This window comes from Cervus canadensis, chromosome 29 (assembly GCF_019320065.1).
Source record: "Cervus canadensis isolate Bull #8, Minnesota chromosome 29, ASM1932006v1, whole genome shotgun sequence".
NCBI classification, from domain to species: Eukaryota; Metazoa; Chordata; class Mammalia; order Artiodactyla; family Cervidae; genus Cervus; species Cervus canadensis.
The window spans coordinates 18,494,020-18,518,489 of NC_057414.1; the positions used below are offsets into that span (position 1 = coordinate 18,494,020).

General features: G+C 37.4%; 1 protein-coding gene across 3 annotated transcripts in view; it reads right to left on the reverse strand.

Annotated features, from left to right (window-relative positions):
- The window catches only part of LUZP2 (leucine zipper protein 2), a 476,467-nt gene that overhangs the window by 119,193 nt on the left and 332,804 nt on the right, over nucleotides 1-24,470 (reverse strand). For all 3 annotated transcript variants that reach the window (XM_043452431.1, XM_043452430.1, XM_043452432.1), the window contains exon 6: nucleotides 5,191-5,253. In XM_043452431.1, coding sequence (XP_043308366.1) covers nucleotides 5,191-5,253 — 63 coding nt within the window. The remainder of the gene's footprint in view (nucleotides 1-5,190; nucleotides 5,254-24,470) is intronic.

The following is a 24,470-nucleotide window of genomic DNA, read 5'->3' on the forward strand; positions in this document are numbered from 1 at the left end:
AGTCCATGGGGTCACAAAGAGTCAGACACAACTGAGCGACTGAACTGAACTGAGGCATATCTATACATATACCTGCAGATTATGTATTGCTCAGTTTTACTACTTATTTTTAATTTTATAAATTGTTAAAGATTAAATAGACATGAGTTTCAGTTGACAGTCAAGTTTACATCTAGATTATATATTGAATATAAAGGGGAGGTAGCAAGCAAATATTTTAGGAGGTGAGGGAAGTAGCTAGAATGCTAAGAAGTTAAGGTGAACAGTGTTTGTTAAGATAATAAACAGTGCTTATTAGGACAGTGCTTTTTACGAGGACTATTACCGAAAAAAGTGTTGTAAGAAATACATATCTCCCAGCAGAAATGTTTGTCTACTGTTTGGAATACATTCTGGTGAGCCACAGATATCTGATTAAGCATTCCTATTTTTCCAGAGCAGACCCAATTTCAAACATTCTAACATTAGGACCTCAATTATTTGTCTTTCTACGTCTAAGATTACAGGTTCTGATTCTTCAGCAGGATTAAAAAGAATACATGCAGATAGATTATCACAGTTACATGAAATGATATTTGAAAAACAGGTTAGTGAGTATGCAAAATGCTATAGTCATTTTGGGAAACTGGTTGATAGTTTCTTATAAAATAAATTAGACAGAAATTCTTTGTAGGTATTCATGCAAGAGAAATGATAATATATACATAAATGCTTATAGTATTTTTATCCATAATAGTCAAAAGCTGGAAATAACCTACATGTTCCTTAAGTGGTGAATAGTAAACAAATTATCGTACATCCATGAAGTGGAATGCTAAAAAAGAGTAAGCCATGTTTTAAATAAAGTCTGAAATATGTAACAATATGGGTGGATTTCTAATGTCTTATACTATGTAGTCACAAAAAAAGCTTTATTTTGTATAATACCATATATATGATATCCCAGAAAAGACAAAAGACTAGGGATGTAAATCAGGTTACTAGTTGACATGGGCTGGGGGGTTGGTGGTAGAGATTATAAAATATCAAGTGGGAGGTTTAGTTGTTTTTGTTGTTTAGTCACTAAATCTTGTCTGACTCTTTTATGACCCCATGAACTGTAGCCCACCGGGCTCCTCTGTTCATGGGATTTCCCAGGCAAGAAAACTGGCTGCTGCTGCTAAGTCGCTTCAGTCGTGTCCAACTCTGTGTGACCCCACAGACAGCAGCCCGCCAGGCTCCTCTGTCCCTGGGATTCTCCAGGAAAGAATACTGGAGTGGGTTGCCATTTCCTTGTCCCGGGGATCTTCCTGACTCAGGGACTGAACTCATTGTATTGCAGGCAGGTTCTCTACCACTGAGCTATGAAGGAAGTCCCTAACTTGAATACTGGTCAAACTCTCAAACTATATACCTAAATGGGATTAATTCTATGAAAATAATACCTCAATAAAATTCAATTTTATATAGCTGCCCAAAACAGCTACATGTGAAATATTAAATTGAACATTCTGTAACACCATATACAAAACTAAACCAAGAAGAATTAAGGACCTAAATGTAAGATCAAATACTATAAAACTTTTGGAGGAAAATATGCAGGACATAAATCATTGCATTGTTTTTTGGATCTGTCACCAAAAGAGAAGAAACAAAAGCAAAAATAAACAAATGGGACCTAATTAAACTTAAGAAGTTTTGCACAGCAAAAGAAACCATCCGTGAAACTGTAAGACATGAAATGATGCTTAACATTGCTAATTATCAAGACCATGCAAATCAAAACCATAAACAGATAAACCTCACATCTGTCAGAATGGCTATCATCAAAAAGTCTACAAATAACAAATGTTCTTAAGGATGTGGAGAAAAAAGGACCCAAGTATACTGTTGCTGGTGCTTTAAGTTGGTGCAACCACTACAGAAAACACTATGGGAGTTACTCAAATGACTAAGAACACGAATTCAAAAAGATACATCTTCCTAAATGTTCATAGCAGCATTGCTTCAATAGCCAAGATATGGAAGTGTCCATCAAAGATGAATGGATAAAAAGGATGCTGGTATAAATATATACAATTAAAGTCAAAGAGAGAAAGACAAATACTCTATGTTACCTCTTATATGTGGAACCAAAAAAAAACATAAATAAATCTAAATTAAAAAAAAACAGACTCACAGGTATAGAGGACAAACTAGCTGTTACCAACAGGAAACAGGTGATGGGGAGGGGCAAGGCAGATATATAGGATTAGGATATAAAAGCTATCATGTATGAAGTAAATTAAGTATCAAAGATATATTGTATAGCACAAGCAAATATAGCCATTATTAAATAAAATATAAAACTCTGAATGCCTATGTTATATACCTGAAACTAATAAAAATCAATTATCCTTCAATAAAATAAAAGCATAGGATAAATCAAGTATACCTTCGGTTTAGATGCAGGATTTAATACAGTCTTAATTTCTTGACTATTTTTTTCAACTTAGCTTTAAAAATTCTGTAATGAAATGGTTTTCAAATCTTAATGTACACAAGAATTACCTGAAGGGCTTCTTAAACCCTTAAACCACAGATTAAGTCAGTGAAACTATTCTACATGATACTGTAAGGGTGGATATATGTCATATATTTGTCAAAATCTATAGAATGTATACCACCAAGAATGAACCCTAAACTAAACTAGGGACTGTGGATGATAATCATGCATCAGTGTAGTTTCATTGATTATAAAGATTTACCATTCTGGTGGAGGATGTTGATAATGGTGGAAGTTATGTGTGGGGGCAGGAGTATATGAGAACTCTGAACTTTCTGCTCAATTCTGCTATGAACCTAAAATATCTCTAAAAAATAAAGCCTATTTAAAAACCAAAAAATAAAAGTGGCTGGCCATAGTACCTAGTAAATTACATGATCCTCATGGAATTACTATATCCTAGTAAACAGTGCTGATATGAAAGTCATCTTTAATAAGTACATCCCACTTATCTTTTTGAAATATTGTACTTTTCTAAGCATTCACTGAATGTTTATGAGTCTTTCAGTTATCAAACTGCAACTGTTATTCAGTTTACTTTTATATTCAGAATGTTTCCAACCATGCAAATTATTTTAGTTGGCAAAATGGGGGACTGCATTATGATGGTGTTATAATTACTAAATCATCTAACGGTGGAAGCATCATCAGTTAGAGTAGAATCTTGAAAATGCTGTAAATGGCACACCCTTGAAAGGTTCAAATATTAGAAACAATTTTTCACAGACATTTCCTTCAGGAGCCAACTGCATTGATTTGTTGAATTAAGAAAATGAAACCTCTAGGAATTCATAAATAAGAATGCAGAAATAATATGTCCTCTAAGAAGCTAAGATGAAGAAAATATATGAGTCTTTCTTGAACTAAGGGGCTAAAAACTATAGGTAGACCTAGGTCGTCATTGTTGTTTTTTCATTCTGTTTGTTTCTAAACACCACACACACCTTCTCCTAGGGCCACCTCTTTTTCACGTACATTGGTATTGTGTGAACTCTGGGAACATGTAAATTATCACAGAATATAGCTTCAATTCATATGGTCCTTATTCAAAACAGCTCCACTTGCTTACCCTCTTAAAGGTAATATTCAGAAACTGCACACTATGTATGCCATATATCTAGAAACTTAGCAAATATAAACAATATGAGAGTCTACTGATATCCAAATAGAAAAATACAATGGAGAAAATACAATACACAGGCTCATATCTATATGCCATTCAGTTTGATTTTTCATTATGGGGCATCAACCTTTCAATTTCAATGTATTTAACAGCTCTATTCATTTCATATATAATATTGTAAAGACATTTAAATGGATATTGCATGCTAGACTTCTGCATGAGCACACGAACACCAACCTAATGGCCTCTTCCAGGTTCCTACAAGTCAGCTAGGCTTGTGACCTAGTTCTGGCAAATAGGATACAAGGACATATGTGCCATTATTTCTAGATAGACTCCTAAAGAGCAATACTTGTGAGTCACCAGGTAATATTTCCTGTTCCTTCTGCTAGAAGGTGACAATATCAGGAAACAGCTTTTGGAATAAGAGGTGGCTCCATATTTAGGAGATGGTGGAAGTTGTTCACCGGCTCTGTGCCTTGCTTCTAATCTGCTATGGGGAAAGGGATAAACTTGTGTTAGACTGTTTTTGTTCTACCTAAACCTCCCTCCTTCCCCCTTCCTTTCACAAGCATCTGGTTTTCACTGAAGACTAACATGCCTGGGCCTTATCATTCACAGGCTTTTCCATTATTATTATTTTTTGCACAACTAGTCTTTTTGTATGCCCCTTTGAGGCTCCAACTTAACACATTGAGTGCAGTCCCCTCTCCTCGAAGTATCACTTACTATGGCACTATTTCTACTTTCTTTACTGTCACTAAGGACTACTGACTGTGAGCTATATTTCTACAACATTACAGATTCATTTGGAAGATCAGGAAAAGAAAAAATGGATTTTAACTAAACCTGGATTAAACAGAATGACGTTTTCCCCCACTTAGGGGGCAATATTGTATGAGACAGTATTTTGTCCATCAAATAGAACCAGTGGATTTATTCGTTTCTTTCGTTTTATGTTCAGTCCTGGAATCCTCATTTTGCCGCTCTAGTGTCACTCCAACAGGCACAGACATCACAGGGCTGGTGTTGTTTAGTCGCTAAGTCATGTCCAGCTCTTTGTGACCCCACGGACTGCAGGCTGCCAGGTTCCTCTGTCCATGGCATTCCCCACGCAAGAACACTCGAGTGGGCTGTCATTCCCTTCTCCAGGGGATCTTTCAGATCCAGGGATTGAACCCGCCTCTCCTGCACTGGCAGGAGGATTCTTTATCACCACATAGAGGGTACCAAAAGTGAAAACTTCATGGACTTCCAGGTGTTTGCTAGTAAGGAACTCTTAATAATCCAGTTAAGGAAGGAATCCAGAATATCACTTAGGAAAGTAACACTTAAGTGGCTTAACATTTTTTCTATTTGGTGATGAAATGTTAAAACACCCAAAATACCTAAAAGTTTAAAATGTGTTTTTATTTTCTTATTCCAATGTTTGCAGTTATGTTTTAAGGGAATAGAGTCACAAGATGTCTGGGTTAAAAAAAAATATCTGGCACTAATACTGTTTCTATTCAGTTAAAGCTATAAGAAAGGAAAACTTACTCACCTCTTCTGCACGTAGGCCACATAGCTTGTTTCCAAACAAGAGTTTGTGTTTCAAGCTTTTATTCTGAGGAAAGAAACATAGTTTTATTGCTAAGAAGTTATAAAATATTAACAGTTTCTTTAAATTATATCAGCAGTGCTTCTGTTTTGTTCACAGGTAAGTCCTTCATGATACGAGATGTAGCTGTTTGCATAAATTGAGTAGAATCTGTACTATAAGAGATTGTTCTTTTATTCAACAAAAATCGATGGATTTGATGTATTGGCATTAACACAGTTATTAGAACATATGGAACTTTCTTTGGTCTTACATTTAAATCTGTTTATTGTATTTATGTATGCTGTTTTCTAAAATAATTTTGGTTTCAAATTTGTAATTGATACTAGTTTCTGAAAGCACCCTCTAAAGAGCAAGCATTTATTTCTACCATCATCTGGTTACACATCACCTTGGAATCTAGTTTAATACAGTCACGGATGCACTAGGGTCTGAATTTCCTTTCAACACTATGGTTTTAGAGTCCTCATGTTTCTGACACCTGTGCATCGCACTCAAAGGGCATTTTGATGCTCAGAAACCATGTCTTCTTCCAGGCCTCATAAGAGCGCTCTATCTGCTGGACTTGACCTAGATTCATAGACAAATGCTTGTTGCTTCAGAAATGCAGGCGCAGCGTGAACCATCGGAACCTAAACCCTCACAGTGAGTCAATTACATCTCCCTCGGGACACTCGGGCTTTTGTGCCTTTGTCCTGTAACTGAGTACCTACTCTTCTTTTAGACAGGAAGGATAAAAGAGAGCAGAAAACTCTGTAAAAACTCACAGGATTTAGACCTTATACTGTCTCTACAGTAGCAAACAATGTGATGGAAAGCACATCTCATACGTAACTACTCTAAAGAGAGTCAATTAGATGAGCATCATAAGCAAACTGAACTAAATTTATGTAGTGTGAATGAATAACTGAATGAATCAATACATCAAATTTAAGACTTCTTCACACACAATCCCCACCTGATTATGAACATCATTTCCCATTTTATTTGCCTGTCATGCAGAGAGTGGTTATAGCTCCCTCAGTTGGAAAGACTCCTTTGTCTAACTTTTCCTCTTCGGGTATGAGTTGAAACTCTAAAAAACTTATTTAGAATTTAAATACCGTGGAATTTTTTATACAAATGAGGAATTATCTTGATTCATTTAGTAATGGATTTTTTTTTTGCAAATATTTGTACTCATCATACAGCAAAACATAAGATTAAGGGTTTAAAAAGTCTTTAATGTATAGTATTCCTGTATCTAAAAGCTCATAAATTACAGTAAAGAGACACATACTTATATTTTAACTACACAGTATTGCTCAGTTTGTAGGTTAAAAATTACCCTTGTTTTCCTACTGTACATGTCTGTTTATGACATTTTTGACACAGGGGATCTTAAATTCTTTTTATTAAATTGTCTATTTTTCTTTTTGATTTCTCTCAGTTTTTAAATATAAGGTATATATCTTCAGTATCTCTAGAGATTTGTTGTTCACTTAGATTTTCATCACTCTAAGGCTAGAGGTCTTTAGTGGAAACACTGGTAAAATTCAATGTTAATTTTCTGGTTCAATAATTATAGTGGCACTGTAGGTTGTTATAATAGAGGTTTTGGGGAAAGGTACATGAGAACATTCTATATTAATTTGCTACTCAATGTTTGTAATGTCTTTTTGGACCTGATATTTCTAACCTGCTTTAGCACAAGCGACAACAACAAGTGGGACTGCATCAAACTAAATAACTTTTGTACAGCAAAAGAAACCATCAACAAAGTAAAAATAAAACCTATGAAATGGCAAAAAAAAAAATGGTGCAAGTAAGGAGTTAATATTCAAACTATGTAAAGAACTTGTACAATGCAACAGCAAACAGCCAAATAACCTAATTTAAAAAACTGGACAAAGGACATAAATGGACACTTCTCCAAGAAGATATACAAAAGGCCAACAGGTATGTGAGATTATCCTCAACATCACTAGTCATTAGGGAAAAGCAGATTGAAACAATAAAGTATTACCTCATGCTTGTTGGAATGGCCATCATCAAAAAGACAAGAGATAACAAATGCTGGCATAAATGCAAAGAAAAGGGAATCTTTGCACTGCTGGTGAGACTGTAAATTGCTACAGCTGCTATGAAAAACAGTACAGAGGATCCTCAAAAAATTAAAAACAGAACTACCATATGATCCAACAATTCTGCTTCCACCAAAGAAAAAACTAACTTGGAAAAGTATCTGTACCCCCATGTTCACAACAGAATTATTTATAATTCTGGACATGGAACCAACCTAAGTGCCCCCTAATGGATGAATGGCCAGAGAAGTTGTGATATATGTGTGAGTGTATGTGTGTATATGTGTGTGTGTGTGTGTGTGTGTGTGATTAAAAAGAAGAAATGCTTATCATTTGTGAAAACATGGACAAAATCTGAAATGAGGTAAGTCAGATAGAGAAACTAACCAACCTTGCAGAAAAAGAGAGCAAACTTATGGTTACCAGAAGTGGAGGGGAGAAGGAGGAGGAAGTAGAAAAGGATGATCAAAAGGCAGAAATCTGAAATTATAAGGTAAATATTATATGTACTAGGAATGTAAAGTGCAGCAGGATACCTGCAGCTAACTCTGATGGATGACACACAGAAAAAACGTCAAGAGAGAAAATCCTAAGAGGGCTGGTCACAAGGAAAATATGTTTTCCCTTTGATCTTTCTTTTCTTTTTACTGTATCTATATGAAAAGACGGATGCTTGCTGAACCTACTCTGATAATCATTTCACAATATACATAAAGTAAGCCATCATGATGTACTCCTTGAACTTATACAGTGATATGTGTGAATTAATTTTCAACAAAACTGGAAACAATTATTTCAAAATAAGTTAAAATATCTAAAAACAGGAATATTAAATAAATAAATAAATTAGAGACACGCTGAGTGAAGGACATCTAAGGCCTTATGTGTTAATATCCATACATGAGTAATTAGAAAGGATAATAAAGCTAATAATATATTTCTACTACCATACTATTTAAAATTTTCATCTTCACTTAAAGATTTTACCCCCTTTTTTCTTTTTCCTTTATTTGATTTTTTTTCATTTGTTCATTATGTTAAATTCTAAAGTGATAAAGTGGCGAATATTTCTTTTCAAATGTGTGTGACAGACTTGGACAATCCAACTATATTAGCACAAGGAAGACTGTCCCACATGGATATCCTGTGGCCATCTCCAAAATGAGCAATGATTATGCTGTGTATCCACAGTCTGCTCTGGTAGTTGATAATTCTTGGCAACCATGCAAACAATATGTTTCCATTAAGATAAATATCATTTCCAGAGCTTAAGAACTAGACTATTTCACTATTTTGAAATAAATCCATAACTGAGGATAATCAGTTATAATCACCCATAATGGGGCCAATTGTGGGATGAAAGTAAGACTTGCAAGACCCATACTGAGATTTTTCTTAAGTGACATATTTTTCAGAAACACAGACAGCACAGAGCACTGGAGAGGGAACACTGACTCCCAGAAAATTCACTGACTTAACCTCTTTATTCGATGCTAGTGACCACACCTCTTTAATCTCGGAAAGAATTAAGACTTGCTACTTCCAGTAGTCATGTGCAATGTGAGAGCTGAACCATAAAGAATGCTGAGCACCAAAGAATTGGTGCTTTTGAATTGTGGTGCTGGAGAAGAATCCTGAGAGTCCCTTGGACAGCAAGGAGATCAAACTAGTCCATCCTAAAGGAGATCAGTCCTGTATATTCACTGAAAGGACTGATGCTGAAGCTCCAATACTTTGGCCACCTGATGTGAAGAGCCGACTCACTGGAAGAAACCCTGATGCTGGGAAAGATGGAAGGCAAAAAGAGAAGTGGGCAGCAGAGGATGAGATGCTTAGAAAGCATCACTGACTCAATGGACATGAATTTGAGCAAACTCTGGGAGGTATTGGAGGACAAAGGAGCCTGGCATGCTGCAGTCCATGGGATCTCAAAGAGGTGGACATGAATGAGCAACTGGACAACAACAAATCATTCAGGCATTAAGAACACACTCTTAACAATTTTGTAATCAGACATGTAGCATTTTTATCCACCCTCTAAATGATGGATCTCATCCTTATCAAATTGGATGATGCTTTCAGAAGGCCTAAAATAACAACTTACACATGTAATTATACCCCTAATTCTAGGATCCAACTATGAGTATGATTTGCTGGGACATAAGAAAAAGTAGATTAAGAGAATCATAAAATGTTTAGGTGCTTGTTTTCCCTGCCTATCAAGCTTATACTATCCTTTTTCTAATAACCACATCCTGATTTTTCTTGGGAGAAACATTTTTCCATGCTAATCCTATGTGGCTATGTGATACTAACTTTATGCACTCTATCAAGGAAAAGGATAAGATTCAAACTCAGCCAATCAGAGGCTTGATCCACATTTGGTAAAGTAACATAAAAGTTGCTGATGAGACTCAAATATAAAAGTTTATTTTCAAGAATTACTTAGGAAAATATACTGAGGGTCATCACTACACCAAAACTCATCTGAGACTGAATATAACATAGAAAAAAGAACACATGAGTATGGAGAGAGAGAACTGAATTCTGGTGATGTTGATGGCCCCCTACTCTCCTTCACACTTATCTAAAGCTAGTATATATAATCCTGGGCTCTTCAGCTGTATGCTTCTAGCTTCAGCTTCTCTGTTCTCTTAATGTTGTGCTTAAATCTTTTTGTCCACTCTCTCTACATAACTGTAATTTTGTCAATATCTTAGGATTCAGAGTAGCAGCCTCCCCCACACCAAACCCAAACATCCAAGCTTATATCTAATGCTTATGCTTGGATCACGATGTGGCCAGAGAACATATCCATCTATTTTGGCTTCACTAAATGAAATACAGACCCTGCTTACTACCTACTAAAAGAAAGTCTGCCAACTGGACCCTGCACAAATCTGGGGTGGCTTAAAACAAATGTCCCAACCTTCTTGGGAACCTAGTTTCTTGAGAACCTACCTAAAATGTCACTTAATATCTCCTCTTATCTATATGGTAAAACTCAAACTCAAATCTGATAATAAGAAAATATAATAGGCAGATCTGTTAATCTAGTTTTGAATTTTGCCTCAGACATAAAGCATCACATTTTCACTGCAGCTTGCATGGTAGCTTGGGCTTCCCTGGTGGTGCTAGGACCCACCTGCCAAAGCAGGAGACATAAGAGACCTGGGTTCGATCCCTGAGTCAAGAAAATCTCCTGGAGGAGGGCATGGCAACCTACTTCAGTATTCTTGCTTGGAGAATGCCATGGACAGAGGAGCCTGGGGGGCGCTATAATCTATATGGTTGCAAACAGTCAGATATGACTGAAGTGACTAAGCATACATGCATGTGCTAGCTCAAATCCAACATACATTCAACATACATAAATCTAGCCAATCTATTCATTTTGCTATATGGAAATGTAAAAATTCTAAAATTACTATGCATTTACACTTTACATAGTACTTTCAAATGAAATTTGAATTTTTGTTTGCAAAGAACAGAAACCAGTAATGGTTCAATCAAGCAAAGCATGAATTTATTTCACGTAGGATAGAGAAAACCTGGGGAGTGAGGCTCAGAAAGTAGGCAAGAACCAAGTAGGAGGAGGGCTCTATAATTATAAGACAGGAATAGAATTATTGTGACAATTGAAAAAGAGGCTGTAAATCAGTGTACTTAATTACAAGGTAGGTTGATGAGGTCTCAATGAATTTTCATGGTGAAAGTCAAAATCGGGGAACACTTAGGTTTGTCAAACATAATAAATTATGTAAATATGCTTATCACATTATTTTCTGGATTTAAATAAAATATACCACTGCTGCCAGGCAGCTGAAAACATGTGTTAATGTCTTCAACGTGCAATTAAGTATAAACCAAAAGTAAAAACACCTGCAGTGGTATTCAAAATAAAACCAGAGAGTTCTGTGTCTCATGGCAGGTAGCATCTCATTTTTAGAAGTTTCTAAAACTGCACAAACCATTATATAAGAATGCTTGTGAGCCACATTTGTTTCAATTGAAATGTTTTTTAAATGCCTGAAAAAAAATGGACATGTTCTTTCAAATACAGTTGGAACTCAAAACATTATATCCCATATAAAGAAAAGCAACAGAGTTTCTAAGTAATATGTGACAAATACTTTGCTTCTAAAGTATCTGCAGATGTTATACTATTTTACAAATTCCCTAATAGTCTCTTATTGAGCACGTCTCAGGAGAGGGATGGGTTACTGGACTGATATAAACCATGAACATGTATTTCACCAATTTGTGGGATGCACAATTTTTTCACTTTTTAATGCTTCTGAAATCAGGATGTGGTCTACAATATTAGGCACTTTTCATTTATCATTTTTGGTTCCCACTGCCCCAAGAATGCTGCTAAATTACGATTGATGACTCTTTAAAATTTAAAGATGATTTTTGTCTTAAAATAAGGAGTGAAGAGATCAATAAAGAAGAGAAAATATCCTCCCATTTAATAAAGCTCAGCTGCATAGGAACTGCATAAAATAAGAAACATATAAGGTCTATTTATTCTAAGCCACATAAAAGGAAAAAAGTAGAATTTCAAAATGGATGAAAATAAAATTGTCTATAAAATAGTTTCAAATCTATAATGGATAAAAAAGCCAAAGGGAGTCAGCCATTTTTATATAATATAAATGCAGAACTTGGACAGCTGAAGCACATTTGGTCAAAAAAAAAGACTTAGATATTCTCTTTAAAATTACACTAAAACATAATGCAGGCAGCAAGAAAGATAGTTGAAAACCAAACAACTAATTCAAGCAATTCCCTTGTTTAAATATAATGCTATGATTTAATCTGTATGTAAACTAATTGCTACTTTAATTAAGATTTACATTTTTACAGAATGATTTAGAATTGAGTAGACATGAGTGGCAGGATCATTCTGTAAACATTTAAACCACCCTCAGTCAAGTGATGGTAGGGACCCCAGATAAGCTTCAGCTTCGCCAACTTGAACTCCAAATTGGTTAAAGGCATAACAAAAGTTTTATAAGTGCTCAAAGATTTCCTCGTCAAGGTTATCTCAGGAACAGGATGGCGTACTGACCTTGGCTCTAATTCATTAGAAAATGTATGAGTGCTTCATGAGAATTTCATTCTTAGCTTAGCAACATACTAGCTGTAATAATCAGTGTCACTAGACACTCAATGTCGACATATGTGAAATAATGAAGAATATCTAGGTCATCTCTCAGATTTCTTGCAGCTTCAGGACTATTAAGAAGGGGTAGGAGTTGGTGACTTTTTCTGATGACAGGTAAAAAGATAGTTTTAATATGTTTCAATTTACTGAGGGTATTAATTAGATATTCTCTGAACAGGTTGACCTCATCACATACCTACAAGATCACTTTTCTAAGAGTATGAATATAATATGGCACAGTGACTGAATTTTTAGAACAACTCAGTTGTTCAGACAGAACAACTCAGTTCTGTCTGTCTAAAAACAACTGTATTTAAATCTCACTTTTTTATATGCTCTGTGGTTTTTGATGCCTCTGTTTTTCCTCTCATAAAACTAGATAACTATTATGACCAATGGAGTGGTTGTATTAAGTGAGATGACATAAACAAAACATTTATAACAGTGACTGTCACATAATAAGCACTCAATAAATATTAGCTCTTATTATTTCAATGAAGTTCAATTTGTCTTGCAAAAAATAAAGACTATCTTCTTGAAGATTATGACAGCACTCCAAGAAGTCTCAGAGTTTTGAAATCACAATTTTTATCCAACCAGTCCATCCTAAAGGAGATCAGTCCTGGGTGTTCACTAGAAGGACTGATGCTGAAGCTGAAACTCCAATACTTTGGCCACCTCATGCAAAGGGTTGACTCATTGGAAAAGACCCTGATGCTGGGAGGGATTGGGGGCAGGAGGAGAAGGGGATGACAGAGGATGAGATGGCTGGATGGCATCACCGACTCGATGGACATGAATTTGAATAAACTCTGGGAATTGGTGATGGACAGGGAGGCCTGGGGTGCTGTGATTCATGGGGTCACCAAGAGTCGGACACGACCGAGCGACTCAGCTAACTAACTGTTATTTTAGAAGATGACATACATTTCTAGCTCTTGAGTCCTCTAATTGCTCTTAGAGATACAAGTTTATTGTGGAAAACACTGCTCTCAATAGTATTTCTCTAGATATCTTTTTTGGTCTTCTTTTAAAATAGACATCTCTCTTGGAAACAGAACCTGCTTCTTCTGTCATTAAACCCCCTTTCCCTTATCAGACAACTCTCCTTCCAATGGGCTAAAAAGTGTTGTTAAATAAATGAGATGCCATTCATTCCAGAAATAACTTCATGAAATAAAGCATTAATACTCATATCAACATTTATAGAAACTTTTTATGTACCAGGAATGGAGGTCAAACAACCCCTCTCTTCAGGAAGGTCACATGCATGGAGGAATCTGACAGTAGTAGCAAGGCTCTGGGGAGGCACCTACTTAGGGAGTGGCACTGAGCCGCCTTTAGATGTGTAAAGGGTTCAGTCAAATCATAAGAAATGGCAGGAGAGAGAGGAGAGTATGTGTACTAGACCCTAGGATGCGCAAAAGAGTTGAAAGATAAGATGGGAGGGCAGCTTTGGGGTGAGTCAAACAGGGCCCTGTAAGCCACTGAGGCCATGACATTAGATGTTTAGCAAGAAAGTCGCATGATCAGATTTACTGTTTAGGAAAATAAAGCAGGACGCATTCTGGATTTCAAACTCATAAAGATATCTAACAGTTGTCCCTGCATAGGTTTACTTAGCAGTTAAGTTTTAGGCAATATTTTGTTGGGGGAGTTAAACTCATACAACTCAGAAACAATAACAAAAAACTCATTAAAAATGAATGAGGAACTGAACAGACATTTTCCCAAGAAGACATATAAATGGCCAACAGGTACATGAAGAAGTGCTTAACATCACTAGTTCTTAGGGAAATGTAAAGCAAACCACAGTGAGGTATTTCACACCTGTTAAAATGGCTGTTATCAAAAAGACAAGAGATAGCAAGTGTTTTTGAGGATGTAGAGAAAAGGGGATACTATTGTACTAAGGGTGGGAATGTAAATTAGTACAGCCATTATGGAAAACAGTATGAAGTTTCCTCAAGACCATTAAAAATAGAGGTTACCCTATGATCCAGCAAAAACACTTCTGGGATATATCCAAAGGAAATTAAAGCAGGATATAGAAAAGATACCTGCACTCCCACATTTACTGCAGCATTATTTATAATAACCAAGATATACAAACAACCTAAGTGTCCACCAATGAATGAATGGATAAAGAATATATCATAATGGTTATATATCGATTTATACATATCCACTTACATACACTTTGGAATATTATCCATTGATGAGAAAGAAGGAAATCTTGTCTTTTGCAACAATACATATGGACCTTGAAGGCATTATGATAAGTGACATAAGTCAGATGGAATAAGATAAATACTGCATAATATCTCCTATGTGCGATCTAAAAAAAAAACTGAATTTGTAAGAAAAGAGAGTAGAATAGTGACTATTGGGGACTAAACAGTTGGAAAATGGAGAGACTGGTCAAAAAGTACAAACTACTAGTCAGAAGATGAATAAGTTCTGGGGATCTAATGTACAACACTGCAGTTTTATATATAATGATACTATATCATATACAGTTGCTAAAAGAGTAGGTCTGAAATGTTCTCATCACACACCCAAAAAAGAAATGGTAATTAGGTGAGCTGAAGGAGGTGTTAGCTAATCTATGGTAGTAATTATATTGCAATATATAGATTCATCAAGTCAACATGTTATACACCTTAAACTTAAGACAGTATTATAATTATACTCAATAGAACTGGGGCGGGAGGTGGGCGTCCACTGAGTATTGAGAGTGTGTGTTTAAACTAGCATTTGTTGAATGCTTATTTTGCAACAGGTATTGTACAAAGTTACTTTACATAAATTATTTCAATGATTCTTTGCAGCAACCCTACAGGGAAAAAATTCTGAATCATCTCCATCTTAGAAATGACAAACCTGAGGTTGAATGATGTTATTTAGCCTACCCATGTTCAGCAGCTCCTAAGTGGTAGAGCTGAGATTAGTCCAGGTCTCATCTCTGCCAGAACCCATGGTCTTCATCATGTTGTATAGTTTTTACTCATTCTCTGCTTGGGGATAAACAAGCAAATAATGAAGACAAGTCCTGGATTTCTACTGAATAATGTGTGGGCAATAACCAGAATGTACATAAACATGGAATTGGTCTTTGAGCTTTCAATTCCAGACACATACATACAGCCAATAAAAACCCTCTAGGCAATAAAATAAATTATGGTTTATAAAGTAACTTTGCCCCTAGAGCAGTCACAAGGCAAAGTAAATTTGTTGTGAAATCACTAGAAAACATCAGCTAATTCACTTGAAATTACTCCGGAGTCTATTCTCTTCCTGATTTGCCCACTGAAGACTTGAACACCTGCCACCGTCTCTCCACAATTCTATTGGGAATTCCCAGCCCAATAAAGCCGGTTCATCTTGGGAACCCATCTGAGCGACTTAGAGCAACTGAGAAGAAATCGCTCTCTTTCTTTGACTTTGTGAGAGAACTGAATTCTCTTTTTGGAGTTTTACCAAAATTTATTTGACCATTTCCTCGGGCACAGGATGCAAAAAAAAAAAAGTGTTAGAATGTATTTTCCATATTCAAATACAAGCGGTACAACTGCATAACACAAAGCCCGCCCTGCCACAGTTCCCGCCTCATCCCGTCGGCCAGCCCTCACCTTCCGGCTCTCCTCGCCTCCGCAAAGCCCACGCCCAAACGTGGGCACCCCATCCCTCCACACGCCCAGGGCCGCAAAGGGGCAAACTTGCACTCTCAGAACCGAGTTAGCGGTTCTTCCCCAGGTTCACCTACGGAAACCGCGTCACAGCTTTCACTTCCTCCAGAGAGTCAGGTTCGGCCTTGTCAGAGCTCCGCCAGGGCTTGGGCCCACCTGGGCGGCCGACTGGAGGGCCTCGCTCAACCCCCGAATGGGGAGTGGCGGTAGGCGGTGTGGACACAGGCGAGGGCCCCCCTCCTTCCTCAGCCTCTCTCCCAAAGCTGTGCGCCCCGTGTTAGACGAAGACAGCGGAGGGCAGGTCTTCGGTGAATGGTATGTGAACAGCTGCGCTCCCCCTAACCAACCTCCAAACAAGCTTAGACACTGCCCGGCAGCCCCGCACCCTTATTCACAGCCACCAATACATCCTGTTCATGTAAAACAAAGTAAAACAAAAGGTTTTTTGGGTCAGATTAAAAAAAAAAAATCTACACTAAATTATTTTTGTTAATTTTATTTACTATCTTTCATAGCACTAGGGATTTTATGTAGTTTGGAATTTGGTGTGCAGATTCACTTTGTGATGGAGGGCTTATTTATTCATACTTTCATTTTCTTTATTTCTGCTCATCAGTACTTGCCTAGTAGTTGTCTGGTTGGGTCTATCTGCTCTTCAGTTTCTTTGATATTTACAGTACTAAAAAAGAGTATGCTCTGAACGCATGATCTTGTGGCTTAGATCAAACACGCGAAGGGTGTTCACAGGGCAGTTCACAGAGGGACAGTCACACAAAAGTTCCCCTACTTATGATTAGCAACGGTAGCTAGAGTGCCTGTAAAGGAGTATTCTGCTCTTGGAGGCTGCATCTGTGTTCAGATGCATTCAGCACTCTGAATGCTATGGACAAGGAAGTTGCTCTCATGATGACACTGAAAGATTTCATGGCAAACTTACCTTTCTCCACCTCAAATTTCACTATTAAAGTCAGAACCTTAGTTTTGACTTGACTCATTTAATCATTCATCTCTTTAAATATTAAATAACTGCTCCTCTAACCCATATATGGTGGGTAAAAAGGCATTAATATATGTACTGATGCTCTACATCATATGTCACTAGGGAATTTCAAATGAAAACATCCGTGAGATACCACTTACTATTATAATGGTAACAATTCAAAACACTGACAACACCAAATGCTGTTAAGTGCTGTAACAATAGAAACTCTCACTCACTGTTGCTGAGAATATAAAATGACACAATGACTTTAGAAGACAGTTTACAGTTTCTTGTAAAACTATATATATATATTCTCTACATATGATCCAGCAATTGCATTCCTTGATGTTTACACAAAGGAGTTAAAACTTAGGTTCACATAAAACCTTCACAAGGACGCTCATGCTTCACAATGAGCTTTATTCATCATTTCCAAAACTTGAAAGCCACCAAGATATCTTTCAGTAGGTGAATGAATGAAATGTGGTGCATCCAGACAATAAAATATTATTCAGCACTGAAAAGAAATGATCAAACCATGAAAAGCAAACTTAAATGAACATTACTAAATATAAGGCGTTAATCTGAAAAGTACACATTCTATAGTAGTCCAGTAATATGACATTATGAAGAGGTAAAATTATGGAGAAAGTGAAAAGATCACTATTTGCTAAGGGTCTAAGAGAGGGAGGGATGAAGAGGCAGTGAAATTATTATTATTATGGGAGTGAAATTATTCTGTATGAGACTGTAGGAATGGATTATATAATTACACATTTGTCAAGACTCATAGAATGTATAACACCACAAGTAAACCCTAATGTAAGCTTTGAACTTTGGGTGAAAATGATGTGTCAAAGTGGGTTCACTGATTACAACAAATGAACCTCTTTTGTGTGGGATGTTGATAGTAGAGGAAGTCTCAGGTATATGGAGGTATAGGGTGTATATGAGTATCTACTTTTTGCTCAATTCTCTGAAACTGAAACTATTCTAAAATATAAAATTTATTAAAATAAATCTTTTCAACTTTATTAAAAAACAAAACAATATCTGGTTTCACAATCTACAAAGCAATAGGCTGAAATAATCAGTATATTCACCACTTAAATGAAGTATATTGGATTTTCCATATAAAATATATATTCTTTGAGGAGTATCAGCATGAGTGTATAAGTAGTTGGATATTACTAAAATTTTATTAAAACTTTAGAAATATTGTTTTCTTTATTATAAAGTGGCCTTATACCACAGAGATCTCTTTGAAAGTTCAAGTAGTAGATTAATCATTAAGAACTTAAGATCTATTGAAATAATGGATAGTATGTCAGACACCAGGCATTAAACTATAAATACCCTTTCTGTCACTTATTAAAAATGAATAAGCACATGGAATAATGGACTGATTCAAAATTGGGAAAGGAGTATCTCAGGTTATATATCATCACTCTTCTTATTTAACTTATATGCAGAATACATTATGTGAAATGCAGGGCTAGATGAATCACAAGCTGGAATCAAAGATAACTGAAGAGGAATATCAATAACCTCAGATATGCAGATAACACCACCCTAATGGCAGAAAGTGAAGAGGAACTATAGAGCTTCTTGATGAAGGTGAAAGAGGAGAGTGAAATGTGTGTCTGCACGCTTAGTCACTCAGTCATGTCCAACTCTTTGCAACCCCATGGACTGTAGCCAGCCAGGCTCCTCTGTCCATGGGGATTCTCCAGGCAAGAATACCGGAGAGGGTCACCATGCCCTCCTCCAGGGGATCTTCCAAACCCAGGGATCAAAACTAGGTCTCACGCATTGCAGGAGGATTCTTTATCAGCTGAGCTAACTTATATGCAGAGTACATCATGCAAAATGCTGGGCTGGATGAAGCACAAGCTGGAATCAAGATTGATGGGACAAATATCAATAACCTCAGATATGCAGATGACACCACCCTTATGGCAGAAAATGAAGAGAAACTAAAGAGCCTCTTGATGAAGGTGAAAAAGGAGAGTGAAAAAGCTGGCTTAAAACTCAACATCCAACAATTAAGATCATGCCATCTGGTCACATCACTTCAAAGCAAATAGATGTGGAAACAATGGAAATGGTGACAGACTTTATTTTCTTGGGCTCCAAAATCACTGCAGATGATGACTGTAGCCATGAAATTAAAAGATGCTTGCTCCTTGGAAAGAAAGCTATGACAAACCCAGACATGCCCATTGAGTCAATGATGCCATCCAACCATCTCATCCTCTGTTGCCCCCTTCTCTTCCTGACCTCAATTTTCCCAACATCAGAGTCTTTTCCCTTTAAGCAAACTCTAGGAGATAGTGAAGGGTAGGGAAACCTGGCATGCTGTAGTCCATGGGTCACAAAGAGATGCAACTGAGCGACTGAAAAACCAAGCATACAAAAGAAAAAAAAATAGTTTTGCAAGTTGAGTATTTTTACAAACGTACAATTTTAAGCAAGCAACATTTCACAATCAATTGTATCTGTGTAGCTGTATCTCACCGTTCGTTGAAACCAGGGTAGGCAAGACGTGAGTAGGGAAGCTGGAAGAAAATGCGAAGAGCTATAGTACTATGGACATTCATTATGAGCATCAGCAAGGCAGACAGACTTTACTCTCTAACGGCTGATGCAGCAGCAACGATGACTGTGAAGCTCAATGCAGCTCGACTTGCCTCACCTACAAGAACTTTTCAGCTGGTGCTTGTTTAGGACACTGCACGTGCAGTTTTACAAACGCTCTCAGCTGTTCCACAACCATGTGTTTACAGCTTGTGGGGATACAGCGCCTGACCACAGCAATATTGGCTAATTTGCTCTTTCCCTACAATATGTATATTCCTTGGTCTTTATACTCATACCAACAGCCCCCCTTCACTTACTCATCCTGCCCACCTTATAGACACAGAGATAGTCAGATCTAGCTTTATCTCTGTCCCATTGTAGAAACCTCTGTTGCTAAGACATCATTTCACCTGGTTTTTTTTTTTTTTTTTTGGCAAGTACTCAGTCATTCCTTTTTACTATTGCTAAATATTTTTACCAGGAATAATTATTTCCCTCAAGTTAGAATAAAAAAAACCTTCAGCTGAAAGAAATGAATATAGTTGAACTTTAAATGCATTGACCCATTTAAGTCTTGATGTATCATAAGGTAAGTTATGAATATTCCAAATAAAAAAACCCATATAACAGTGAAGTTGAACAGTGAAGTTGGGCACTGAAGAATTGATGCTTTTGAACTGTGGTGTTGGAGAAGACTCTCTGAGAGCCCCTTGGACTGCAAGGAGATCAAACCAGTCACTCCTAAAGGAAATCAGCCCTGAATATTCATTGGAAGAACTGATGCTAAAGCTGAAACTCTAATACTTTGGCTATCTGATGTGAAAAACTGACTCAATGGAAAAGACCCTGATGCTGGGAAAGATTGAAGGCGGGAGAAGAAGGGGACAACAGAGGATGAGATGGTTGGATGGCATCACCGACTCGATGCACACAAGCTTGAGCAAGATCTGGGAACTGGTGATGGAAGGGAAGCCTGGAGTGCTGTAGTCCATGGGGTCACAAAGAGTCAGACACGACTGAGCAACTGAATTGAACAGTGAAGTAAGGACACAGATTAGATGAATCTCTTAACTCACAGGGCAAATAAAAAACAAAGCCAAGATTCAAACCCAGGTTTTGACTTCCATCAGATCTCCTGTCTCCATGGTCAAGGCTCATAAAAACCTTATCCCTGCCTCCCACCCCCAAATGCAGCTATATCCGTAACAGAGGAGGAATTCTCACCTGTGAAGCAATTATTGGCTTGTTATACAAAGCACTTTCCACAACACAGACACGTCTGAAAGAACGTATTGCTGTCTGGAGTGTTGCCACAATGAAGGAGAAGAAAGAAGGCAGAAAGGCTTCCTCTTAAAAAAAGAAACCAAAAAACCCAAGCAGCTAAGAAATGCCCAGCACTAGGCAAAGCCTCAGTTACACTAACAAACAAGATGTGGTCTTCACTATCTAGAATTTTATAATCTAACCTCTCTGTGGATAGCGAATGAGAGGAACCCTACGACCTTGAAAGATATTGACACAGAAACAGTTTGCTTACCTAGCAAACTTTCCTAGAACTTCCTGTCAGCCCGTGGGCCTCAAAAATCTGTTTTCTGGATGAGCAGCAACTTCCCAGGTGGCTCAGTGGTAAAGAATCTGCCTGCCATTGCAGGAGATGCAAGAGACGTGGGTTCAACCCCTGGGGCCGGAAGGTCCCCTGGAGTAGGAAACGGCAACCCACTCCAGTATTCTTGCCTGGAGAAGCCCATGGACAGAGGAGCCTGGTGGGCCACAGTCAGGGGGTCGTAAAGAGTCAGACATGACTGAGCACTGACCAGACAATGCAAGCAGCACCAGAATCACCTGGCACTTACTGGGCCCCCAATTTGCCCAGAATTAACCAAATGAGAAACCCTGAGAGTCTGTTCTGGCTGTTTTAACAAGCACTTCAGGTGATTCTGCTGCTCACTCAAGTTTGAGAAGCACTGCTGAAAGCAATGTAATAACTTGCCCCCAATTTATAGAGACACAATCTAGTGGGCATTCCGTTGTCTGGCTTTGTGCTCACAGCAAAATTTCTCTAGTTCATATCATGTAGACATAATTTAAGTTAACTGCTCCCATTCCTTCACCTTCACCACCCCACCTTGAGTGGTTTTAAATAATACATATTATCTAACTAACACGTGGCTACCTTCAAATGTTCCCCTAGCATTGTTGCTAAGCAGCCCTCTCAAATATGGTAAAAGCACACACATAAATCTTTCTGGCTGTAGTACTGTGACGGGGTTATTTTTCATGATGATGGGAATATGATTCAAAAAGCCTTCAACAAAAACCCTGCACTGTACACTCTCCATGAATAGTAAATCAGTCATCCAAATAACCTTTCTAGTATCCACTTTCACAGACATTACCTTTGTATTTTGTAAGGGCCTTGGAACACAACATTGCCCCTGCTTGACTTGTGGTTATGTTTTCCAGCAAATCATCAGGGGTCTGATGCCAAATGTACACTGGGCTAGTGTTTTCTACTCAAGGTCTTTTGGCCTGGAGATCACTCAAGTTCCACTTAAAGTTTAGAGCTGAAGTCAGTTTTTCTTTATATCTCAGTTATTCTACTAACCTTAGCACAGTATCTTTATCATAGAGTCAATGACTTATAAATAATGACATAAATTACTCAGTAATTAAAATCATTAGAAGACTGTATTTACAAAGTTGCAGGCATTTCATCATGCAATTTGCATGCATATTTACATCTTGTGGTTCTTCTAATAGCCTTAGAATAGAGGTACTAGAGTGTTCATTTTACAAGTGAGATAAGTAAGGCTATTCATTTCATATTATATTTCACTGTTCTAATACTGTGTGCTTATTTGATGCATTTATTAGAACAAACTGGGTTTAGTTTTGCATGGTATGGACTCAGAATAGCAGAGTCTTACACAAGACACAAGTTTCTTTTTTCTGCCTTTCTAACACATAAGTCAAAGCCATGTGATTCTCTTCCTTGGAGGTGTTAACGTCCCTGTTAACTTCTTTGGCTGTGTTAACCAAACAGACTGGACTGTTTGGTCCATGATGTCTTCACCTCTGTATTTACATTCTACCATCAAGGAAGGGGAAAGAGAAGAGTAAATTTGTTTCCTTTATGGCTACAACCTGGAAGCTATCAATATCTCTTGTTTATAGAACAGTGGCCAGAATGAGCGACAGGTAATATGGCCCAGCCAGTTGCAAAGGAGGTTTGGAAATATTTATTCTGGGCGTCAATTTGCTCAGATTAAAGTGGAGTATCTTTTTAGGACAGAGAGAACAGCTTTGGGGAAAAAGCCATCAATCTTTGCCACATTTGATCACTCATCTCTCACCTTAATTCAGAATCTGGATCTTAATTCTTAAAATATGAAGTGAACTGTGGTAAATAACAAATCTTTAGCACTAAAGTTAATTAACAGAACACAGGAAAAGCACTGTTTTCAGCTGAAAACACTAGTCTAATGCCTCATACACTATGAGTCTGCAAAAATCAATTAATTATGAATTTTGTTCCCAAGCCACTTATCACCCATCTGGTGAGTAAGCATCATAGATAAAGTGTTTAGTCAATATTTCTCACATTATGATCCTCAAGTCACCTTAGAACCACATGGAGTATTTAATAATAAATCAGAATCCTGGTTCCTGCATAGACTGAGTGAATCAGAATCTCTGGTAATGTGGTCCAGGAACATTTTAGCATTATTCTCAGGAGAGTCTAACACACACTAAACTTTAAAACCACTGCATAGTGAGAGGAAGAAATAGATTCAAGTTCTTTCCAGTTCTCTCTTATGACCTCCTATTACTGTCTTTCTGCAGAGTCTCCAGGTTGGTCTTTCTATGCTTATTGATTCCTTGGAGGAGTTAGAACTCAACTATTATAGAAGGGAATTATATAGAAATCACTACAAATAGTAAAACTTTCACAGCTATTATCTCATACAAGCTTCTTAGCAACACTGAGGGGTAGCTAGCAAAATCCAGTATTACTATTCAACAGACAAGTAAATTCAAGTGACATTCAGAGGGGTCAAGAAATTTGCACAATGCTACACAGAAGTGGCTGCATATTGTCACCTTGCTTATTTACTTATATGCAGAGTACATCATATGAAATGCTGGACTGGATGAAGCACAAGCTAGAATCAAGATTGCATGGAGAAATAGCAATAACCTCAGATATGCAGATGACATCACCCTTATGGCAGAAAGTGAAGAGGAACTAAAGAGCTTCTTGATTAAGATGAAAGAGGAGAGTGAAAAAGCTGGCTTAAAACCCAACAAAAAGTGAAGATCATGGCATCTGGTCCCATCACTTCATGGCAAATAGATGGGGAGACAATGGAAACAGTGAGAGAATTTATTTTCTTGGGCTCCCAAATCACTGCAGATGGTGACTGCAGTCATGAAATTAAAAGACGCTTGCTCCTTGGAAGAAAAGCTATGACCAACCTAGACAGCATATTAAAAAGCAGAGACATTATTTTGCCAACAAAGGTCCGTCTAGTCAAAGCTATGGTTTTTCCAGTAGCCGTGTATGGATGTGAGAGTTGGACTGTGAAGAAAGCTGAGTGCTGAAGAATTGATGCTTTTGAACTGTGGTGTTGGAGAAGACTCTTGAGATTCCCCTGGACTGCAAGGAGATCCAACCAGTCCATCCTAAAGGAAATCAGTCCTGAATTATTGGAAGGACTGATGCTGAAGCTGAAGTCCCA